The 20,680-nt window shown below is 44.6% G+C and overlaps 1 protein-coding gene across 1 annotated transcript in view; it reads right to left on the reverse strand.

The window, feature by feature from the left end:
* The window catches only part of LOC144134475 (uncharacterized), a 377,143-nt gene that overhangs the window by 18,039 nt on the left and 338,424 nt on the right, over positions 1-20,680 (reverse strand). Inside the window, exons 151-168 of the mRNA XM_077667385.1 lie at positions 20,597-20,665; positions 19,291-19,866; positions 14,870-15,166; positions 13,922-14,227; positions 13,003-13,160; positions 11,964-12,111; positions 10,361-10,548; positions 9,565-9,706; positions 8,804-9,106; positions 7,224-7,415; positions 5,517-5,565; positions 4,961-5,058; positions 4,413-4,503; positions 4,109-4,311; positions 3,832-3,924; positions 3,355-3,564; positions 2,786-3,019; positions 513-571 (exon numbers count right to left, since the gene is read on the reverse strand). Coding sequence (XP_077523511.1) covers positions 513-571; positions 2,786-3,019; positions 3,355-3,564; positions 3,832-3,924; positions 4,109-4,311; positions 4,413-4,503; positions 4,961-5,058; positions 5,517-5,565; positions 7,224-7,415; positions 8,804-9,106; positions 9,565-9,706; positions 10,361-10,548; positions 11,964-12,111; positions 13,003-13,160; positions 13,922-14,227; positions 14,870-15,166; positions 19,291-19,866; positions 20,597-20,665 — 3,416 coding nt within the window. The remainder of the gene's footprint in view (positions 1-512; positions 572-2,785; positions 3,020-3,354; positions 3,565-3,831; positions 3,925-4,108; positions 4,312-4,412; positions 4,504-4,960; positions 5,059-5,516; positions 5,566-7,223; positions 7,416-8,803; positions 9,107-9,564; positions 9,707-10,360; positions 10,549-11,963; positions 12,112-13,002; positions 13,161-13,921; positions 14,228-14,869; positions 15,167-19,290; positions 19,867-20,596; positions 20,666-20,680) is intronic.

The raw sequence follows: 20,680 nt of genomic DNA on the forward strand, positions 1-20,680 counted from the left end.
AAAGATGACAGTGGCTTTAGTCAGCAGCCTTCAAAAGATTACTCATAATTATACAGATGACATGTGGTATTTCTAAGAACAATATTATTGCTACTTTAGGGATGGCAAGCAAGGACTATGCTAATGTCTTAATATTTTAGCATAGTAAGTGCCATGATCAACCATAAGGCAAAAACTTGTTAACATATGCTAAGACTGCACCATGCACTCTGGGGTCCCAGCCTTCTAATTTATAAAATGTGTGTGTTGAAGCTCAGTTCTGAGGTCTCCTTCAGGTACATTAATGCAGATGGTGCAACTTGTAAAGATTTCGTACAAAGATGGTGTAGCTACTCTCTCTTCCAGTTCTAAAGAGCAAAACTACTAGTCTTGTCGTAAAAATGGCTACTGCACTTTGGACTTGCATTTAAAAGGAACTGATTCAAGGTCACAGAGGTATGTGTTTTACAAAAATATAGCAATGGTTGCCCCACTTCAAAAGTCTTGCTAAAAAAATGCAACATGCAGCCTACCTCGACTCTTGGGCTTCCATTGTGGATGGAAATATCTCTTCTTCGAAACTTCCATCATTCTGGAAAAGAATACAAAGCTTTGCACTCAGCAGCTCTGGCATCTGCACTTTACAAGATACAATAAAAGCTTATTAATTCAAAAATCAAGGGAACAGAAAAAATTTGAATTATCCGTAAGTTTCAACGACCTCAAAAAAAAAAAAAACAGTCAGGATTTGGTGGCAGTGCAGTGAATTTATTTTGTGAAAGGCTGAGCCATATTGGTTGCCAGATTTTAGGATCGGAACAGCATGGCAATGAATGTTTTCACGTTTCCATCAATGCTTGATTGCATGCGCACTGTCAAGAGCATCGAAGCAGAACTGCTCCAAAATCATAAGGGCCTCCCACATCCCTTCACACCCATCATAAGCGGCCCTGTCGTGTGCGAGGAGGCTTCACTGCATGAACTGCGAATGGCACGTTACAAGCGAGCAGTTTAGGCACAGTGGAAGAACGAAATCATGCGGACGCAAGCAAAGAAAATGGCACCGCAGTAGAGAAAAAAAAAAAAAAACGGGTAAGAAAACACTACAATTGGGGCCTATCAGCGCCTGAAACAATGTTCAACTGGGTTAGGCTGGCTGACTGACGCTGGTTGGTCGAACCGCTGTCGCTGCAGGCTGCCACATAGCTCGCGAAAGCGAAACCGAAACTAAGCAGTCTGAATGCTCTTGGGGTCTTGGATACGGGACCGCCCGTTCGTCGCCACCTGCCAACACGTGGACGGCACTGGTGTGCAAATGACTAAGCAGCATGGAATTCAGGTTTTGTGTGTAAGGCTATTTCAACGATCTCCTGCTGCGCCGGTCATACCCAGACGCAGCTTCCCTTCGGGAACCCATTCGAATATACCGGTGTGAGAATCGTGGCGTCCGACGCTATGGACTTGCATGGGCATTGGCTGGGACCAAGCCGGCAGTTCGAATTACCTGAACTTCCGAATTAATGGGGGTCGAATAATGAGCTTTTATGTATACCATTCAGACACTTAACATTCGACAAAACAATGTGAAAATGTATTTACGCATTTCAATGCATCAGACCATGCTGATCTGATGCAGACACTTCACGGTAATAAAAGCGAACCTGCAATGCATGTGCATCTGCTGGTTCAAAAGCTGGCTAATAAAATACGGTTCAGAAATTAATTTTAAGTGCCCACTGAAAAGCATTCTCGTGGGAACCATAAAGATTTCATGCCCTACGGATTCTCGGGAAAAGTTAGAAACGACACGTTGTGGTGCCAATGCTTACCCAATTCCTTTACCTCTGAATCATGTCCAGAATGGAACTGCTCTACCACATATGTGCAGTGCAGTTCAACAGGAAAGACTTAGACACCTAATTTTAGTTGCATGTTTTCTTGTCTGTAATGATGCATAATATGTTAAAATGCATGGATCAATACAAGGCATTTGCCTACAACCGCTAAATAATTTATAACTGAATTTCTTCTCTCATGCTGTTCAGTTTCATCAGCCAAACAATGGCCGCGACGTCAAAGGTAGCCTTAGGTCATGTGAAGCAGGAAAAAAAAAGGCTTGCTTCAAGACCCAGACTGACAAAAAATGATGCATCAGCGATTATAATGCAGATTTTTCACGCCTCACGTGATCTAAAGCCACAGTTGATGTCACAGCCTTCATTCGGTTGTTGAAACCAAAACAGTGTCAAGAAGAATTTTAATTACAAATGATTTAGCAGTAGCAAAGAAATACCACGGGATGATCCATGTATATACCAATGTCGAACACCACATTTCCAAGAAAACACGCAAGCAAAAATTTGGTGTCTATATTCCAAGTTGCATTCACAAGCCAAACTCATCCTTCCTTCTGTGCACAACTTGAGAAGCACCAAGGCTCTTTTTCAACAACCCAAAACCAATCTTGTGGACATAAGCAAGTGATGGTGAAATGCAGGGGTTGCAGCGGGGATGGAGCTATCCGCAGCTGAGGCCTCCCCCACGAAATATGATCAATCTCAAAAAACCGAGTTTCGTCTGCACCTTATTACCCTTATCGCAAGGGCTGCACATAAACCATGGTGGCTTAGCAAGAACCTCAGTGAAGATATCACACTCTAATGTGCTTTTCCCTCCTATCCCCCCGGTCCTTTTCTCTTCAAACATTTTTCACGAGCTTTGCCACACACTGCCTCATTTACAAATGCTTCCTGCATAACGGTCAATTCATTTTTTAATACATTTTTGAACATGGGTGGTCTCTCACCGGTATCAGGCTGGACTGGAGCAAGTCCTTGCGAAGGGCCCCAGCTCGGATAGCGCACAGCGCCAGCAGAGACTGGAGCAGGGCAAGCACTTCGCCCGCCTCCTTCGTCTTCTTTCTGGGCTCTTCGTGCAGTTGTTCAGAGTCGGAGCCACCGTCGTACGAAGGCTTCGTGTCCTGTATGTCCTGCAGCGCTTTCAGTCTCGGCAGAAACCTCTGCAGCTGGTCCTGCAGCACCTGAGAGTCCACAGAGATGAAAGAGAAGGGAGTTTGGTTTCAGGCTCAATTATGTTACCTTTCGCATGTGAGTGCGTTTTTTTTTCTCATTAAGATCTAGATTACGCTAGTAGTTTAAAGATCTGAGGAGTGAGCCATTACACCTATTAGATGACCTGTTGTAATTCTCCAATAAACTTCTGGTAGCTACTTTTAGCAACAACACTTTGCCGCAATAAACTTCTGGTAGCTATTCATAGCAGAAACACTACGACGCAAAACAGCTCTCGATAGCCATGGAGATTTCAAAAGTTTGTTTAAACTGTGGTCCTTGGAGAAAGAGCCAGGCTACTGACCAGGATCTGGCGGTAGCGGGCGACCAGGAGCCGTGGTGGCAAGTTGGCATCCTTGTCCCGCCCCTTGAGCCACTTCCTGGTGGCGATCATCCACAAGGCCAGCTGTTCGAGAGCGCTGCTGTAGTGTGGGCAGCGCAGCAGGGCCCAGCGTAGTCGCTCCTGGTAGTTCCATGCATTCTGACATAATCTGTCCCACTCTGCAGAGGCGGCCTGCAGAGACAAATGTTTCCACCAAGAGTCAGCAAAACAGGAACACATTGAGGAGTGAAGCATAGTTTGGTAATATAGCAAGCTGCTAAGCATTTTGTCTTCCTCGACATTTTTAATGAAAGAAAAAAAAAAAGAAAGGAAGAGAGCAGATGGGCGGATTAGCGAAGGAAGCAAGAAAAGTACAGCTCAGCTAACAGATTAGTGCTGCTGCGAAGGAGCTACTAATGACGTGTGACAGACATCTACGAGTGAATGAATAGGCCGCACCTTTAGCCTCTTCTGTAGATGCGAGTCCTTTATCTTCTGTTCCTGGAGCCAATCCAGGAGAAGCTTGTACCTGCGGCACTCGCCAAGGAAGCCCTGGAAGACAACAACCACAAAGGTGTCGGTTCGACTTTTCGCTAAACTACCATACCCGCTCAAAGCAGAAAATAGATGAAATAACACACCAAGTGCAAATAAATCGAGCAACCACTGGCCTCGGATTAATGTCCACCAAGCAGAAAAAAGAAAACAGGCCCAGGAGAAAGAATGCAGGACTTACGCCATGAGTGTTAACAAGGGATGTCAATTCTTCGAGGTCCTCTGGGATCTCGTCTGGTCCGAACTGATCTGGCACTGTTGCCAGCCACTCTTCGAAACGTGCCAAGGCCTCCTCCACGTCCGAAACATCAGGCCGTTCTTCTTCTTCTTCTTGTTCGAGGGCTTTCTCGGGAGCTACCGCTTCGAGCAACTCTGTCAACTCGTCTGAACAAGAGGAAAAAGGGAGAAACAAAACTGTTTTAATTCTTCCGTTCTGACGCAGAAAATGACGAGAAGCTTGAGTGAGGAAGGCTCTGTGTACACACCATCAGCCTCACTGCTTTCTGACAGACCTCGCATACGTCGAAGACGCTGAACATTGCTGATGTTGCTGGCAAGCACATCTACTACTTGGTGCTGGATAAGAGAGAAAGAAAGAAAAAAATTCCAGTGAGAACTTCGCACAGAATACCATGACCCACTACACTATATATGGTGCTACCTTGTAACAGGGCTTTACAATGTGCTGTTGAAATTCTGGAAGCATAAATACTTGTCCTCAAAAATTCACTTCACTCGCACCTATAGCTTATTAATAAAAGAGAAGGTTCTGAAGTTCACCAAAGTAGTAAAATATACTTGTGCACTGCCAACTAGAACAAGTGGTTCATTAAAGCACTGCCGTCAGATATTTGTGCCATTGGTACAACTAACCTTCAAGACCCTGAACTGTTCAGAAATGCAACAGAGAGTTTGAAGCACACAATGCACTGACAATACAACAGCTAGAAAAAAAACACTTTTAACCCTGTTAAACTGCTCCTTATCTATGCCATGCACAATTCCTTCCAATGAAATTCTCGTAAGTACTTACAAGGTTCTGCGAGGCTGCTCCAGCAATAGGAAGCTTCTCAGGTTCTGCCTCGCTGGACTCTGTAGTAATGGGTGGAATGACTGATGGAGATGCCATGCCTGTTTGAAGGAATGGAAGCTCAGCAAAAAATCCCATGACGGACAGGCCCGGTACTCAAAACTAAAGGCAGAATATTTCACATGCAAACAGGAGCCACATTTCAAATCAACCGTTTTTTTCGCAAAGCAGTGTATTGCGACAAAAAGATGCTGTAACAGAAACCGAAAGTGTCGGAACTATGTCAACTAAGAGTTAAACACTAAATGGAGCTAGGCGCCGGCTTACAGCACAATGTCAAAACTCTCTGTTTACACTTTTTGTACGAGACAAACATTGCAGAAGGATTTTTTTGTTGTTGTAGTGGCTCCAGACAGGCCCGGGCCACACAACACAGGTGCAACACGGGCACATTTAAAATATTTATTTATTTGTTTTTATTTATTTCAGTTACCCTCTGTGCCCAGAGGGCATTATATGAATACTAAAGCAGCACAAAAGAGTTCTCATGAACACTTACTGGTTAACTGTTGAGTTGGTTGAATTTCTCCCTCCGTAGGCTCCCGATCCTGCAAAACAATGGGCACTTCAGTTGAGGTTTAACAACTTAAGAGAAAACAATACCATATAGAAGAATGACAAAAGGTGAAACACGAAGCAAAAGAAACACGAATTTATCGAATTACTAGATGCTGCCATTCGCAGTTTCAGTCGCGTCACACAAGAGAGTCTATCTCGTGGACTTGCACAGCAGACAGTTCTAAAGTTTTGTTCAGACCTATTGATAAAACTGTTTACCACAGCCTAGACACCTTTGTCGACACATGCTTTTCTCTCTCCAATGTGCCACCTAGAAATGCGAGCGCACATTCTTTGCTGCTGTTTCTCTCTCTCTCACTCCCCACAATCCCCCTTTCTTTTAGAACACTCTCCCTACCTCTTATTTCCATGTCTATACTTTACTTTTAATTTGCACAAACCAATGTTGTTATAGAGGCCCAGTGATCTGCACTCCTTAAAACAACACCTGCTCAGCAAAAACTAGATAACTGCACACATACTGCACATTGCTCAAAAACTTCCACATGGCAGGGTAGGGCTTAGTAGAACTGAAACTGATCAGTGACGGGTCATTGGTTTATGTGCACGGACAGGTGACAGTTCCTGGCCAACAGGTGGCAGTGATCAAACGGCATACTTCAGTGATTAGCAATCTGCCTTTTTCACACGATGTGATGCCCTCTTTAGAGTGGGCAAAAACTGGTTGAAAGCAAATGCACGTGGGAGATGCATGCACAGTCTGGTTCCATGCAACGTGTACTTTGCAACATCATCAGCCTGACTATGGCCCCTGCAGGGCAAAGGCCTCTCCCATGTCTATCAACCCTGTCCTTTGCCAACATGAACTGCGCACGTGCAGTAGCAGCTGGCGGTTCGTTTTCTACCATGTGAAAAAGGCGGGCTAACCGAACCACTACTACAGTTCTGTTCCCCTGTTCAACCTTCCAGGGGGCAGTAGACGTACAAAGTAACACCATAAATGTAAACAATCAGGGCAATTGTGATGAAGCCAGCTGCCAGAAAGACTGGCCCTCTGTTTGCTATACTTTGTCCAGTAAAGTAAAACAAACTCAGGATGGAATTGTGACAAACATAAAGACTGAGAAGCTGACTGTGACAACTTAGGAGCGTCAACAGACACAAAACAGGTGTCAAGTGAGGTTATTTGAACCAAAAGTTAACTAGCTACTAAAAGTGAGTGCACCTGCTACGCACAAGAGCCAGAAAATATTCCATGTTGACAACACTCTAATTGAGCACTCCTAACACTCCAAAAGGCACTGTACATGTCCATAAAATCCCAAATTCTCTCAGCATACAGCAATGTACCTGAATCCGTGTTTTACTTGTGCAAAGCCTCTGAAAGAAAACAACAGACACTGAAATACTCCTACCAAGCTGACTGGTACACAAAGCAGCTGGTACCAATACGCTAGCTTTTAAAAGAACTGAAAATCAATCAGGAGTATGAACAGAGTTAAAAACAGAACACAATCGGATGACATTAGGGTTAACGCTGTTCCATTTTCTGCAGTGCTTCCTATACCCTTTACTGCAAACCAACTATCCCAGCCGCTGCAACTTGCTTAACTTTGTAAAACTCATGAAGAGACAGGAAGCACACGCAATGCACGTTTTTGCTCTGCTGTTCAGCTGGGCCACTGACCGAGTCCGGCGACGGAGTTGCAGCCAAGGCACCTGCTCGCCGACACAGCTCTTGCCAGTAGAAGTGCAGCTCTCCCAGTGCTGGTCCCATGGCAATGCCAGCAAGCAGGAGACCATGCCGTTCCACTTCGTTGCCGGCAGCCTTCAATTCATTCAGCTGTGAGCTTCCTTGCAGGAGTTCCTCCTGCAGTGCCTGCAACATAGTTTATTTATTTATTTACCTATTTATTTAGAACATCCCTAAACGCATTCACTAAAAAGGGTATGACACGAGTTGGGGGAGGTCCCAATACTCATTAAATGAAATCTAAGGTCTGACGAAATCTTGTCTGGTCGGGTAGTAAGTAACTCATTTCAAGAGCAAAAAACAGACGCTGACCAAAGGTTTTTGTCAAAATTGACGTTTTGGCTTCCATACGGAATCCTTGTTCACTAAATTTTTATTGTAGAACCGCGACGCTTAAATAGGCTTTAATAATCGTCCCAGGCATCTTGCATAGGTTGGCGGGAGATTGCCGATGTTGCGATTAAATCTTACGATGTTACGATTAAATCTCGAGTCCTTGGTGATTCAGACCACCGAAAAAAGACTTAATTGTAACATCGGCAATCTCCCGCCAACCTATGCAAGATGCCTGGGACGATTATTGAAGCCTATTTAAGCGTTGCGGTTCTACAATAAAAATTTAGCGAACAAGGCTTCCATACGGAAGCCGAAACGTCTGTTTTGACAAAAACCTTTGGTCGGCGTCTGCCTTTTTTTCTGTTGAAATGAGTTACTCATTAAATGAAGCCTGAATTGATGCGTTCCGCAAAGTTTGTAAACGGAATAAAGACACACAGCTCCCATGCTGTTCACACATAAGACAACTGTTTCATACATACAGGGCTAACAGTGAAAAGAGGGTGTTTATTTTGCATTTATATTTCACGAATCAGTACTACTTCAAATTGCGAAGGAGAAATTAAACTATCATAAGGTGAAGAAAAATTAAAAAAAAATACCTGCGCATGAAACAGCCTGTTGTTGCAAGCTTGTGAGCACCTAGTGTGCAGGTAAGCAAAGAAAGCATTTCCTTGCACTGATGGCATTACTGGTCTATGTGACACCCCTCATTAGCACATATTTATGAATGATATCATGTGTAAACTGTCTTCACTGCAGCTCACTGATTATTTTTGCATCCCACTGGTTGCCATGGCAACCAGTGCTAAGTGCTCCGTTTGTAGCTGGAGACTTTGTCTCTCGCAATGGCCTAAGTGGCAATGCACAATGTCTGCGCCATATTAAACTGAGCCTAAATTAGCTAACTTTGCATGTGGCAGGCAAGGCACATATTCCTCTTCTTCACATACTGCACATATTCCTATTCTAGAGGGCATCTGGGGGCACCAGTGTGCATGCTGCTCTAGTACTCTAGTTAATGTGTAGAAATCAGAGGCTTAGTATAAGAAGGACACCGGACACATGCCGGTTCAAAGTTGAGCCACCAAATGGGACCCAACTGTGCTAGAGATACAAAACGGAAGAATACAAAGCTGGGACACCTTTGCAGCAGGTCGATAAGAAACAGGACATACCCCGAGGTCGTCGTCCTCTGTGCCATGTCCAAGCTCAAGCCGGCTGAGGGCCATATCCTTCTCGGTGAGCCAGAGCGCCAGTTGCTCGCGGAGGTTGTCCCAATGCTCCCAGGTCTCGGACGCTCTGCGGAAGCGTTCTAGAGAATCCTGCACTGAGCGCCTTCTAGCGAGCCAGCCGTTGTAAGTCTTGGTGATGGACTTGTGAAGGCTGTCGTCAACAGGACAGTCCTGAACCAGGTTCTCGTATTGATTATAAGCGTTGTTGAGTGGAGCCTCCAATTCCTGGAGTTCTGGCTCCAGGGCCTGCGGATAAGTCAATCCGGTTGTGAAGCGTCTGCTCAGAATAGGGCCACAGCTGATGAGACGCCAGCTGCTCTTGCGAAGTCTGGCTTTTAAATTAGGTTTTATTTGTCAATACTAATGGCTCATAGGCATTTATTGGCATGGTTGCTGGGTCAACTAGCATGACAGGCTAGCACATCACGCCAGAGCAGCTTAAAACTTCAGTTTAAAAAACGTTGCCAGAAATTTAATAGCAAATGTTAGGCTACCATCATTTGATATGAGAGGGCGCATAGTTCTGAGTGTTGCAAAGCACTCTGTTTAAGCTAATATATTTTTGAGAAATAAACTGATGACAAACAATGGCAAGAGTTTCGCATTAAGTACACAATGACAGCAAGGACAAGCAATCAGGAAAAGAAAGAAGCATCTGAGATAAGAAAACTACTGTTCATGAACGTGCCTGACAGGCTCCTTACCTCCAAAGCATTGATGGCACGGTAGAGATTCTGCAGCTTGTCGCCAACAGTGTGTGCAAGTCCTGCCTCAGCAGACTGCACTTGGGCAAGCTTGCCAGCCAACTGTTCCACTTCCTGCCACAGCGCATTCACAGCGCATAATCTGAACAGATGGGACAAAGGATGTGCAAGATCAATGTACCCAAATGGCAAGAACACTTTATTGAGCTCTACTAGACAATCGCACGCCTGCCAGTGGCTCCTCCGAGACAAAACTATCAGAGGCTTCCGAGTGCCTCTTGTGGAGAGCACTCGCCGCTTCCAAGATATAAAGAGCTGAGCGTGCGTGGCATTCGATAAGAAGCACATGATAACGGATGTTTCTGCTACAGCCTTTGGTTTTTCTCTCAGTATTCTTTGTAATGGCGTGCTGCCACTTGATAAGCCACATGGAGTGAAGACAGGCAGAGTTATAGGAAGATCCTTTTCGCAAGCTCATTGCAAAATCAGACGCACGACAGCAAAGGGAGACACAATCAGCGGTTCTATATATAATCATAGACATTGATAAGTAGTGGGGCCCACAAGAGAACAATAGAGTATGAGTACTTGAATCGACTGCAGTCATTTTAACACTCAGGATATCTGAAGATGTTATACCTTTATTCCCCTTTCCTTGTAGCTATGCTTTAAACAAGGCATCTGTCAACAGTTCGGCTGGAGGATAAAAAAGATAAATCATTCACTATCAAAAACTGCAACACGGTTACCTGACCTGAAGGAGTCAAGAACAGGAAGAAAATCTTAGGTGACTCACCTCTTTCGGCGTTCTTCCAGCAGTGGTGCCAAGGCGTGCCAACGCGTTTCGGCATCTGTTAGTTGTTCCCTGGCATTATCCTGGTATGGTGTTGGTACCAGGTCATGGTAATACTTCAGCAAATCATCAAGGCTGGTTCGAAGTTGACCCAGTGGCTCCCTGTGATCAGCCACCTCTTGCCTTTTCGCCTTTCAAGATGAAACAAACCAAAATAAATTAGAACACTATTACCAGGCAACTTGGAAGAAATGCTCAGTTATGGCACGCCAATGCCTGCAATACCAACAGCTTTGTTAACTTGGGCATTTCCTGCCCTTGTTTACAGCTGCTTGTAATGTTGGCTGCACCACTTATTGGCACAAAGGTCCCAGAAAGAATGAGAAAAGAACCGTGTGCTTCAAGCTTGAGTTGTAGCAAAGTTTAGAGAATAGAAGTGCAAATAAGTAAATGTCATTTACGAATCAGTTGCAGAAGTCCAGCATATTTTGTTTTCAGTAAGAAAAAATGAAAACATGGACCAAAAAATCTGCTTAGTTTTCCTAAACACGCTGCATAAAACACATAAAGAAACAAAACTTACAGGTGGCTACCTTTTCCGCAACACTGGTACAAGATTAGCAGTAAAACAAAGAAATAACGAAAAAAATTAGAAAAAAAAAATAAACAGCAATTTAATTTGAGACTGTAAGCCCTGACAAACATGCAGCTAGCAGCTAATGTTTTTTAGCCGTGCCCTTAAGGGGTAATGTCAAGTCTTGGTTAGATATATATTACACGTGCACTAAAGAGCATTCTGTAAAAATTTGGTTTCGCTTTTATTTTGTTCTGGTTTTCCGTTGAATAAAAAATTTCAGTTCCAGACAACAGAAAAAAATTAAGCCTACGGAAACAGAAATATGAGTGGATTACTTGTTTTCGTGAGAGGCAACCTCATCACTCTGCAATTGCCAATGAAAACACTATAATCCGCGATGACACCTGAAATGATTTTCATTACTCTTTTCGAACACATATTTCGGCAACGTATTTGTGGCTCAGAGAACATATCACAGAAATAAGAAGCCCGAAGCAAACAGATTATGTTTTTTCCTCATCTGCTGCCACAGAGGTGATGTGCTTGACCATCTGCTCCAGCTGAACATAGCCTGACCAGTAACCCGCATCATGGTTTCGAAGATCACTCGTGCATTACTCCACCAACGGAAGAACAGCAAGCCACCATGCGACTGGTTGAAAGGCACTCCGCGCAAGCTCTTTTACCATGGCAATCATGCTGGTTGACTCCTCCTACTCTCGGTGGTGAGTTAAAAAAAAAAGGCGGGAGCGGGGACGTTTAATCCGATTTAATAGGAAAGTCGGCCACAAAGAATAGTAATTCAAAGTTTCTAAGAATTCTCTGAGTGTGTAGATCGAGTTGCCATGATGGAAAGACGAACTCAAAATCATCTTTAGTGCTCCATTAAAGTGTAAAAGCACCAAGTCGAGCGTAAATATCAAGACGGACTCAACTGTCTTACACACTAGGCACAGGATCACGGACCGATTCTGAACTTTCCTTCAGAGAACTACACAAAACAATCAATACAGCAAAGCCGATGCTTACATTGAGAAGCTTCAACTCTCGCTGGGCATCTGCTGGCATGATGGTAGAATTCAAAAATGCTTCTGTGCTGTCTAGCCAAAGCAGGAACTCCTCCAGTCTCACGTCAAGCTCTTGCTGCAAGCCCGCTGCACCATTCAGCCGCAACGTGCTGTGAAAAGACAGTGGAAAGCATTAACCATTTCAGCATTTGCTCATAAACTGCATGTACACGCATTGAGGCAACTCCAGTACAGTGAAACCCTCATATATCAAACTAAAAAAAAAAAAAGCCTTCGAGTTTGATATAATGTATAATTTGATGTAAAAGCAGCAGTAAGTTTAACAACATACAAATGTACTGAGATCGAAAAAATGTATTCCTTTTAAAGCCACTCACTGTGCTGAGATTACCGAGCGAAAGAGCCGTGAATTTTTTATGTTTCTTCATCTTCGCTGCCTCGGAGAGAACACATTTTTTAATATTAGGTCAATGAACTCCGAACTGCTAAGGCCGCAGCCTTCTATCGACACACGACAGTGGTAAAACATAATGACCGCACGGAACACGTTGAAACGCATGAGAACAGGTTCTCTCAAGTCCTAGTCACAATGTGCATCAGTTGTATCCCGGTTATCCCCAACGTACGAAATGAAGTCGATTATAGGACAAGAGTGAGCAGAAAGAAATTATTTAGGTGCAGTTGCTTAATCTACTCACCTGAAGTGTACCAAGGTACAAGGGGACATGCATGCTCTATCCAGTACTGGTAACAATACCATGGGACTGAATCGCGAGGCAGGGCTACAAGAAATTTTTTACCCCAGAACACACATCCCATACAGTTTTGCTGCTGATAGTAGTTTTTTTTTTCATATATGTTTTTTAAACAGTTTCTTGGAAAATATCCAAACTGAATGATAATCTTTTTTGTTCTTTCAGCATATACCACATATGGTGTGCAAAAGTATTTAGCAGATGCCCTGTGCGCACTTTCAGAAGAGCGCTGCACAAGAGCACGGTAACCTTCTGAAGTCTGAAAATGTGTTGAGCACAGCTTACTTCTGCTGAAGTGTTCCTTCGGCATCACTGCATGACTGCTTGACAGCCGAGAGGTGGCTGTCTAACTCCTTCCTGATGTCTTCGTCCACTAGCAGAGTTCCGATGGACTCGCCGTAACGGAGCAGCTCTTCATAGTCTTCCTTGAGCCTCTGTGACTCCTGAAAGCATGCCGCATGAAGCAAGTGTGGGCTTAGAAATGAAAGGAACTTGTGACACTTAAAAAAGAGGCAGCAACTTCTTAACTTTCCGCTGCAGATGTTACAACACACAGAAGCTGGTGTCCATTACTACAAGCCAATAATCTTCTGTCCTTTTTGTTAAGCAAAAAAAAGTCTATATCCTGGTTCTCGCATCCTACTTCTAGCCAGTTTACAGCACTAACCCTGGTATTCAGGATGAATGGCTAATCTTGGTCAAAGCCATGCACAGAAAGAGCCACAATCATAAAAAGCAACAAAATTCCATCCAACCCACTAGATGGGGCCTATCCTCATTCTTAATGACAGACATGTGAGCAGCCGCAAGCACCAAGGACTCTGCTGTGGTATGACTTCACAGCAAAGTAAGCGAAAACTTGCTGTTATTTTTTATAGCACTACTAGTTCCATTTGCAAACAGGCAGAGTTAACTACTACTGCCTCTAAACAAAAATTTCATTGCTGCTTTCCCACTTAAAAAGGGTGGTGGCACAGTAGCCAAAGGCCATGCGATCAAGTTGCAAGTGGGACAAAGCCCATTATACTTAGTGGCATAAGCAAGGACATTTTTTACTTCTCTTTGTTAGTCCTGATATAGTATTAGTGAGCGGGATGCTTGCTGTGGTCTTTCCTTTCCTTAGAATCATCCTTTTCTTCAGCCATCTGTTTTTTACTTATACAGGTTATACACATTGATATCCCTCTGCCTGACGTTGGCTTACCTCGTTTCGCTGTTTCAGCCATTCTGTTCCACTGTCACTTGGTTTTGATGCAGCTTTCTCCTCCTCCTGTTCTCTCAGTCTGTCCAGCTCCTCATGAGAGCTGGCGAACTGTGCCAAGGACTTCTTGGCTTGTTCTTTCTGGCTGGGAGAAAACTTTCCACACCCGGACAGTGCCCCGGCAGCCTTACTGGTGTGTTCAATGTGACTCTTCACGACCTCTGCCTCTGTGGCGATGCCATCTGATGTCACTTTGTCAAGGCTTTTGTTGGATGCTTCTATCGCTTGGTTCAGCCGATCCAGTTTTTCCTAAAAAATAGAAGGGGGTGGGGTGGGGGGGTGGATGTTGTAACATTATCCAAAGAAGAGTTCAACAACTAATCAAACGGCCAGGACATACCCCTTAATGCAAAGGCAAGCGCTAAAAATCTACTCCTCTGTAGTGCTTGTATGACAATGAGCAGGCCAATTTCATTTTCTTGCTTCAGCTTTGCCACTGAGCATTCGAGTGCGCTTTCTTGTAGGAGCAACACTTACCTTTTGGTCTATCTGACATTAGTCGGCACTTCTATCACATTCAACTAAAAGCTGTGGCTTTGTCATGCACACTCTATGTGCACCACTCAGTACTTGTACAGACTGGACATAGCTATACACAAAGCTTCTGGCAGTGTGAGAAACCTAAGGATGTCTTTTCAACATTTGTGAAACAAACAATGAGCAATAAACTTGATTTCGAGTTAGCTACAGCGTAAAGCAATACGTCTTTATTTTCGGTGGTGCCTACATCTGAACTGTTGCGAAAGGTTTTTTTTCCTGACCCAGTGGGTTGGTGCCAAATACATGGCCGCATTAAAGCTGCTGGTACACTGGAGAAAACTGCGCTCAATTGTTCATATAAATGTTGGCGTAGCTAACAGTCAGAGACATGCAGAAGCATCACCCGCGTACCTTGGGTACTTGCTCCTGTGAAGAAGGTTGCTGGGAACTTGGGACAGCTCCGAGCGCATCGGCCATGTCTGTGTCGAGGTTTTGCAGCTCTTGCTTCAGTAGCTTCCACTGCGAACAGTGCCTTTCAAGGTCATTAGCTTTGGCTTCTAGCAGCTCCAGGCGGTGAAGTGACTCGCGCGGCTGTTTTCTGGCTTCGCTCAGCCATGGCCCGTCAGGCGTGACACGGGCCAGGTGCTCTTCATGGTCGCGCAAAATGCGCCAAAGGCTCCTTGCTTCTTCCAGCTGTTTGGCCAGGCGCTGAAGCAGAAAAGAAAGTTTATACTAACTTTCATGGCACACAACAGCATCTGATAACAAACAACAGGTGGAGGTTCTAAAGCAAAGACTATAAGGAAACATTCTATAAAAAATGTAAAGAGAACTAAACAAAAGTAGCTGCACACACAAAAATCTTTGGGCCGTACAATTAAGACATAAAGTAGACAGATTAAACCCGGTTTGAATATGTGTGAGTAACAGCAGACATCTGTAAAAGAGCACAACCAGGGCAATCAGTGTGTTTTGCATGCAGATGATGTAAAAGTTGTTTTCATTCTAAAGCAAGTGCGGAGTGTGGAAAAAAAATTACAGAACTGTGTTCATCGACCAAAGGATAAATAAAGCATGTATTATTACATTAAAGCAGAAAATACATAGGTATAAACAGAGCTTTATTATACTGAATAAGTAGCGGGCTTAACACAACTGCTGAAGCTTTTGTAAAATGCTGTACTGGGTTCCTCTAGGTTTATTTTGAAAATTTGACCTTTCTTTCAAAAACAACCAAGAAGGTCTCTTGTTCCCACTAGCGGTTGCATTCTGCTTGAATATTATGACCTTACCAGGTGAAAGTAAATATAATCGGTAGTTGTCACAGGCCTTCATGCATCATTTAACAAACTGTGCCAACATCTACGTCAAGAGCCACATTAAATTTAAACACAGAAATTTTCATTGAAGCCCGAAAGGCAACATTATCAGCGGGCTTACTTTAAAGCCTGCCCTGGTTGGGTCTGCTTGTATTAATTATACGTTCGTATACAGTGATTAGGAAGAATACACATTTAGGAGCAATAATTCACATTTTCATCAAAGGTTAACCACTTTTTTTGGGACATGCAACGAAAACCTTTAAGGTGCACATTAGGTGCCTTTAATAAAATAACCAACAAACAATAGCAAATAGAAGCCTCATGGGGGCGAAAATTCGTCGCCTTGTCATAAAATTCAGCCATTGGTGGGAGAAAAATTATGACACCAGACCAAATAAGTGCCACTTGTGGTCTGGTGACATGACTTGGAGAAAAGCATCAACATTTTACAATGCTAGCATAATGTGATTAGGTGTCCCTTAGAATTTTTTGGGGCTTGGAACCCTACTTATGAGAGATATGTCAATTTATATGCTGAACATGACTGAAGTGGGGTGTGAACATTTTATGCGGGGTCAAAAAAAATTGAATAATGCATTTTTCAGAGAACATTTATTAAATAGAAAAAAAAAGCAATTCAGCGAATAAGTAGGCCGTATTTAAGATGCATATATGCTCGTGCTACCCCACGGCACAAAAACGCTGAGAAAAAAGAAACAAACATTTCCTGGTTTAAAATAAAAAGTTTTTGGTCTCAAACCTATCTATGCCAAGGTTATAAACCACGCGGGCAGTCAACATGTCTGCGACAAACATATCTTGACAACTGCACACACCCTACAAACTACTGGGCTGCTTTCCTGCAAGGCTCCGGACAAACACCAGTTCGCATACGCAAGCTCAGGCTCGAGCAACCCGTGCCAGTTTCACAAATTTCCATCAGAAACAGCGCCTCAATAAGCTGTCTACGAGAACGTCACGCAGGATTCATCAGCACGCTGAACTCGCTAGCGCATATATACGCACGCTCCAAGATTCGAATCCGGCGCGCGGCTTCGTTCCGTGACTTCAGAATCGGGCCCGCCGACTCCCACCGGGTAAGAGCTTCTGACAGCAGACGACAATAGCGTTTGTCAAACGCCAGCTGCAACGCTGCAGCAACGATCGAAGCTGCGCCCGCGTTTTTTATCTCTCATCGTTCGCTACGCGTTTCGCTAAATTAGCATCAGCTAAACAAACAGCAACAAACAAAGCTTATTCCAAGGACAACCTAGCTGATCGAACGAAAGAGCGCGCCAGACGAAAACGGAACTTTAACAGCGCAGCATGCAAAGCGTGGCACGTCGATCGCGTCCGTTCGGCGAAACTACAGGTGCACCATAAACGTGTTCTCGCCTCACCGTAAAATCGCAGCATTTTTCTTCCGAACCGAGCGCGCGGCACACGAGTCAAAGCGCAAGCGAGCCCATTGAGAGATAAGAGCGTTCCGCGCGATAACCCGAGCGACAACGATCTCTGGACGGTTGCAAGTGAGAAAAGGACCGCGGCGGCGGCGCGCCCCGCCGCATACAAAACGCAAGAGACGAACGCGATAAAAGAAGCGAGAGAGCCAAGTACCCTGAGCGAGGCCACGCGGGTCGCCATCGTGCTATCGAGTTTCGCTCAGATATACGTAGCACGAGGTATTGCGAGGCTTCGCCGACCGACCGTGCGGGGCGCTCGCAGCGCAAGGCGTCAGCTTTGGTGCAACGCGGCCCTGCGTACACGCGTGCAAGGTTTCGCTTCTCTGTTAGTAATACTGTTACGACCACGAAGAAGAAGGGGGCACTGGCGCGGGACGGAGCGCTCGCGCTAGGCCCGCAGCCATTACATCATATTATCACCTGTCATCATGTTGTCCTGTTCTTTGGCTTGCCACAATCCTTATAATACGGGTGTAATTACTCATTTGCATTACTCATTTTCCTTCAACTGGGAAGTTTCTGAGAAAGCTGTGTAGCTTTCCTTTGTAGCCGTATGGCTGTGCTTGGGTGGATGCCAATGAGTAATTACTCCCTTATTACAAATCTACTCTACCTTGGGGGATTCCCCTAAACATCTGACCAACACTGTTCCCACTTTGAGTCATTAATCAATTTGCTCTCGCCCTACCATAATAAGCTTGCCGTCCCGGTTAGCTTAGTTGGTAGAGCAACTGCTCCTGTGAAGCGGCGGTCCCGGGTTCGAACCCTGAAGCAGGGTGAATTTTTCTATAACTGGGAAGTTTCTGGAAAAGCTGTATAGCTTTCCTTTGTAGCCATAAGGCTGTGCTTGGGTGGATGCCAATGAGTAATTACTCCCTTATTTCACTCCTTTGTTCAAAAATTTGTAATGCCCTTGGGACAAATGATAAACGCTCTGACAAGACCAGAGTGCATTCGCTCTCGTTTAATAGGGACACGGCGAGTAGTTCAAGAGGTGCTTGGCAGAGCTATTTAGAAACTACGCACAATAACATAACCTAACCTGGATGCAGCCCACGGTCCTTGTACATATGCAGTCTGCTCGGCTCACAGCAAACTATTAATGCTCCCTCTATGCATGGCTCCATGCTTTGGTTACTGCTCGGCATAGGGAGAATGTACATATATCTAGCACATGCCAGCCTGTAACAAATGCCAGCCTGTAAGCTGTGCAAAGGGGACTTGGACACTGGCATTGCCGCAATGCGCAACTACGAGCTGGAGTGCAAGATGTTCATACTTTATAAATAATACCATGCTTACCTCTAGCGCATACACTGAGAGAGTGCTCACTGCAGCTGCTTGTGTCTTCACGAGGAAATGTGAGGAAATTAGCAGTGATAACTTTGAAAAACAACTCCTCTTGAAAATTAACAACATGCAGCAAAATATCAAGCAAGCCGCGGTAGTTCATTGTAGTCTGAGTAAATTTGTGGTATGGCGATAAAAGTTGGAAGGAAAATAATGCAATAGTAATTGATTACTTTTCTGTTATTGTTCAGTTACTTTTCTGGGGCTGTAACCAAGCACTGTAATCAGTTACACTTGAGACGGAGTTATGCTAATTGTAATCGGTTACTTATTTTCTGTAAAGTGTACAAGACCGCCTCCCACCATTTGACGACCCATTTACTCCTTTCTGCAAGAGGGCTTGCAAGAATAGAAAAAAAAAATCAGACGATCAGATGACAGTTCTGTGCAAACAGTTGTATTTACCCTCGATGGTCACTTTGATGCTTTCACTCAAAGCCAAGGCTTCACACACACGACAGAACTTTTTCTAGAGGAGGATTTGGAAGGTGGCCGATGCTTCTGGAGGGTAGAGGCTTCACTCTCCCGAGGCCACAGAAAGATGCTGGCGTTTTCACACTGTGACACTCGTGCTGCTTTTGCAGTAAAAATAACCAATCTTTCTGCAGAGTCCTTGCCGCGTGCGGCCTCGACAAAACAAACTCTGCAGTAGCACCTTCAGGCTAAGCAGGGCAATACACAAACAAAGAAGACTCACTTCATGCTGGAACAATGTGGTGATGAAGCGCAGGTCCAGCACAGGCAGTGAAGAGAGCTGGAGAACCTCCGACTGCTCCACCACCGAGAGGTGTCCATTGATGACGTCCAGCGAAGTCCAGAACGTAATCCAGGGTCTCAGCCAGAGCCAAGCTTCTGCTGCACGCATCCTTGCTGCTTCTGCCATCCTGTCGACAGCCCTGTCGAGCTGGTCGCAGACCTCGGTGTACTCCTGCGTAGATCCACGCTGCCGCAGAGATGCCAGCATCGGTCTGTATGTGGCCAGGCGGAATTGGAGGTTGCCAATGTCTTCCAGGTGTTGCCTGCACATGGCCGGATCTTGGAAAGGAGGGCCCGCTGGGCTAGCCAGCGTCTGCCGTGACCTCTGGCCGAGCCTGAGCAGGTCCGTGCAGCTGTCTTCTAGGGGTGCCTTTTGCAAGAGCAATCTTCGTGAACTGCCCCAGATGACGATGAGCCTGTGGCAGAGGATTCTCCACCGCCGAAGCAGGTCTTGCGAGCCTTCTGTCCGGATGCAGTGGAGGTTGACACCCAAGGGAATGATGTCCCGGGACAGCTTCTACATTATTGGAAGACCAAATCGAAAGTGGTATGACTCAGGATCTTCAGGTAAAGATGGACAAGAAAGGTAACATGCAAACGTTCACTTGGGAGGTGTCGTGATGCGCTACCTTCGGTGATGCCACAGCGACCTAATGCATACCTATGGCATGACCCACTACTGCAATTATCTACTGACTTCTTGTTCAAACTGGTCTGGCCTCCTGGAGCCATAAACACTGTGCACATCACAACTTTTTTTTTTGCAAAGAGTACCTCTGCCAGAACAATGTACAGTCATCTGTGGACATCAATACATTGGCTAAAGAATTTTCAATGTACATACATAGCTACGTGTGTGAAGACACACGCTTAATTTCCTCCCATGTAGACCGCAGAGTTTACATTGATGTAACTGCTTATGTTGGTTGTTTATGAGCTCTTTTTGCTCCCTGAAGAGCGAAAGTGACAGTAAATTCTGACAGTATTCATGGCAGTCATCTATAGGCTACAATTATCACAGACGTTTAATTAAAAAAAAATGTTTAATTAAAAAGAAAAGCTGAAGGCAGGTACCACTGATTGACCTCTACTTTAAATTGTCAGCATGCAAGAAACAATGAAATCAGATGGTACTGCACAACTATCTGAAATATAATGTCTTATTTAAAGGAGAGGCGTGTTTAAAATATGAATTGGAGAACAGCTATGTAGCACATAAGCCTGAGTGCACAAAAACAGACACTCACCTCCAGTTTAGCACAGAGGTCCTGCAGCTTTTCTGTACTCCAATCACTTCCTGGCTCTCGAGGGAGCACCTAAAACAAAAGCCA

The sequence above is a fragment of the Amblyomma americanum genome, chromosome 5 (assembly GCF_052857255.1).
Source record: "Amblyomma americanum isolate KBUSLIRL-KWMA chromosome 5, ASM5285725v1, whole genome shotgun sequence".
In the NCBI taxonomy this organism is placed as follows: domain Eukaryota; kingdom Metazoa; phylum Arthropoda; class Arachnida; order Ixodida; family Ixodidae; genus Amblyomma; species Amblyomma americanum.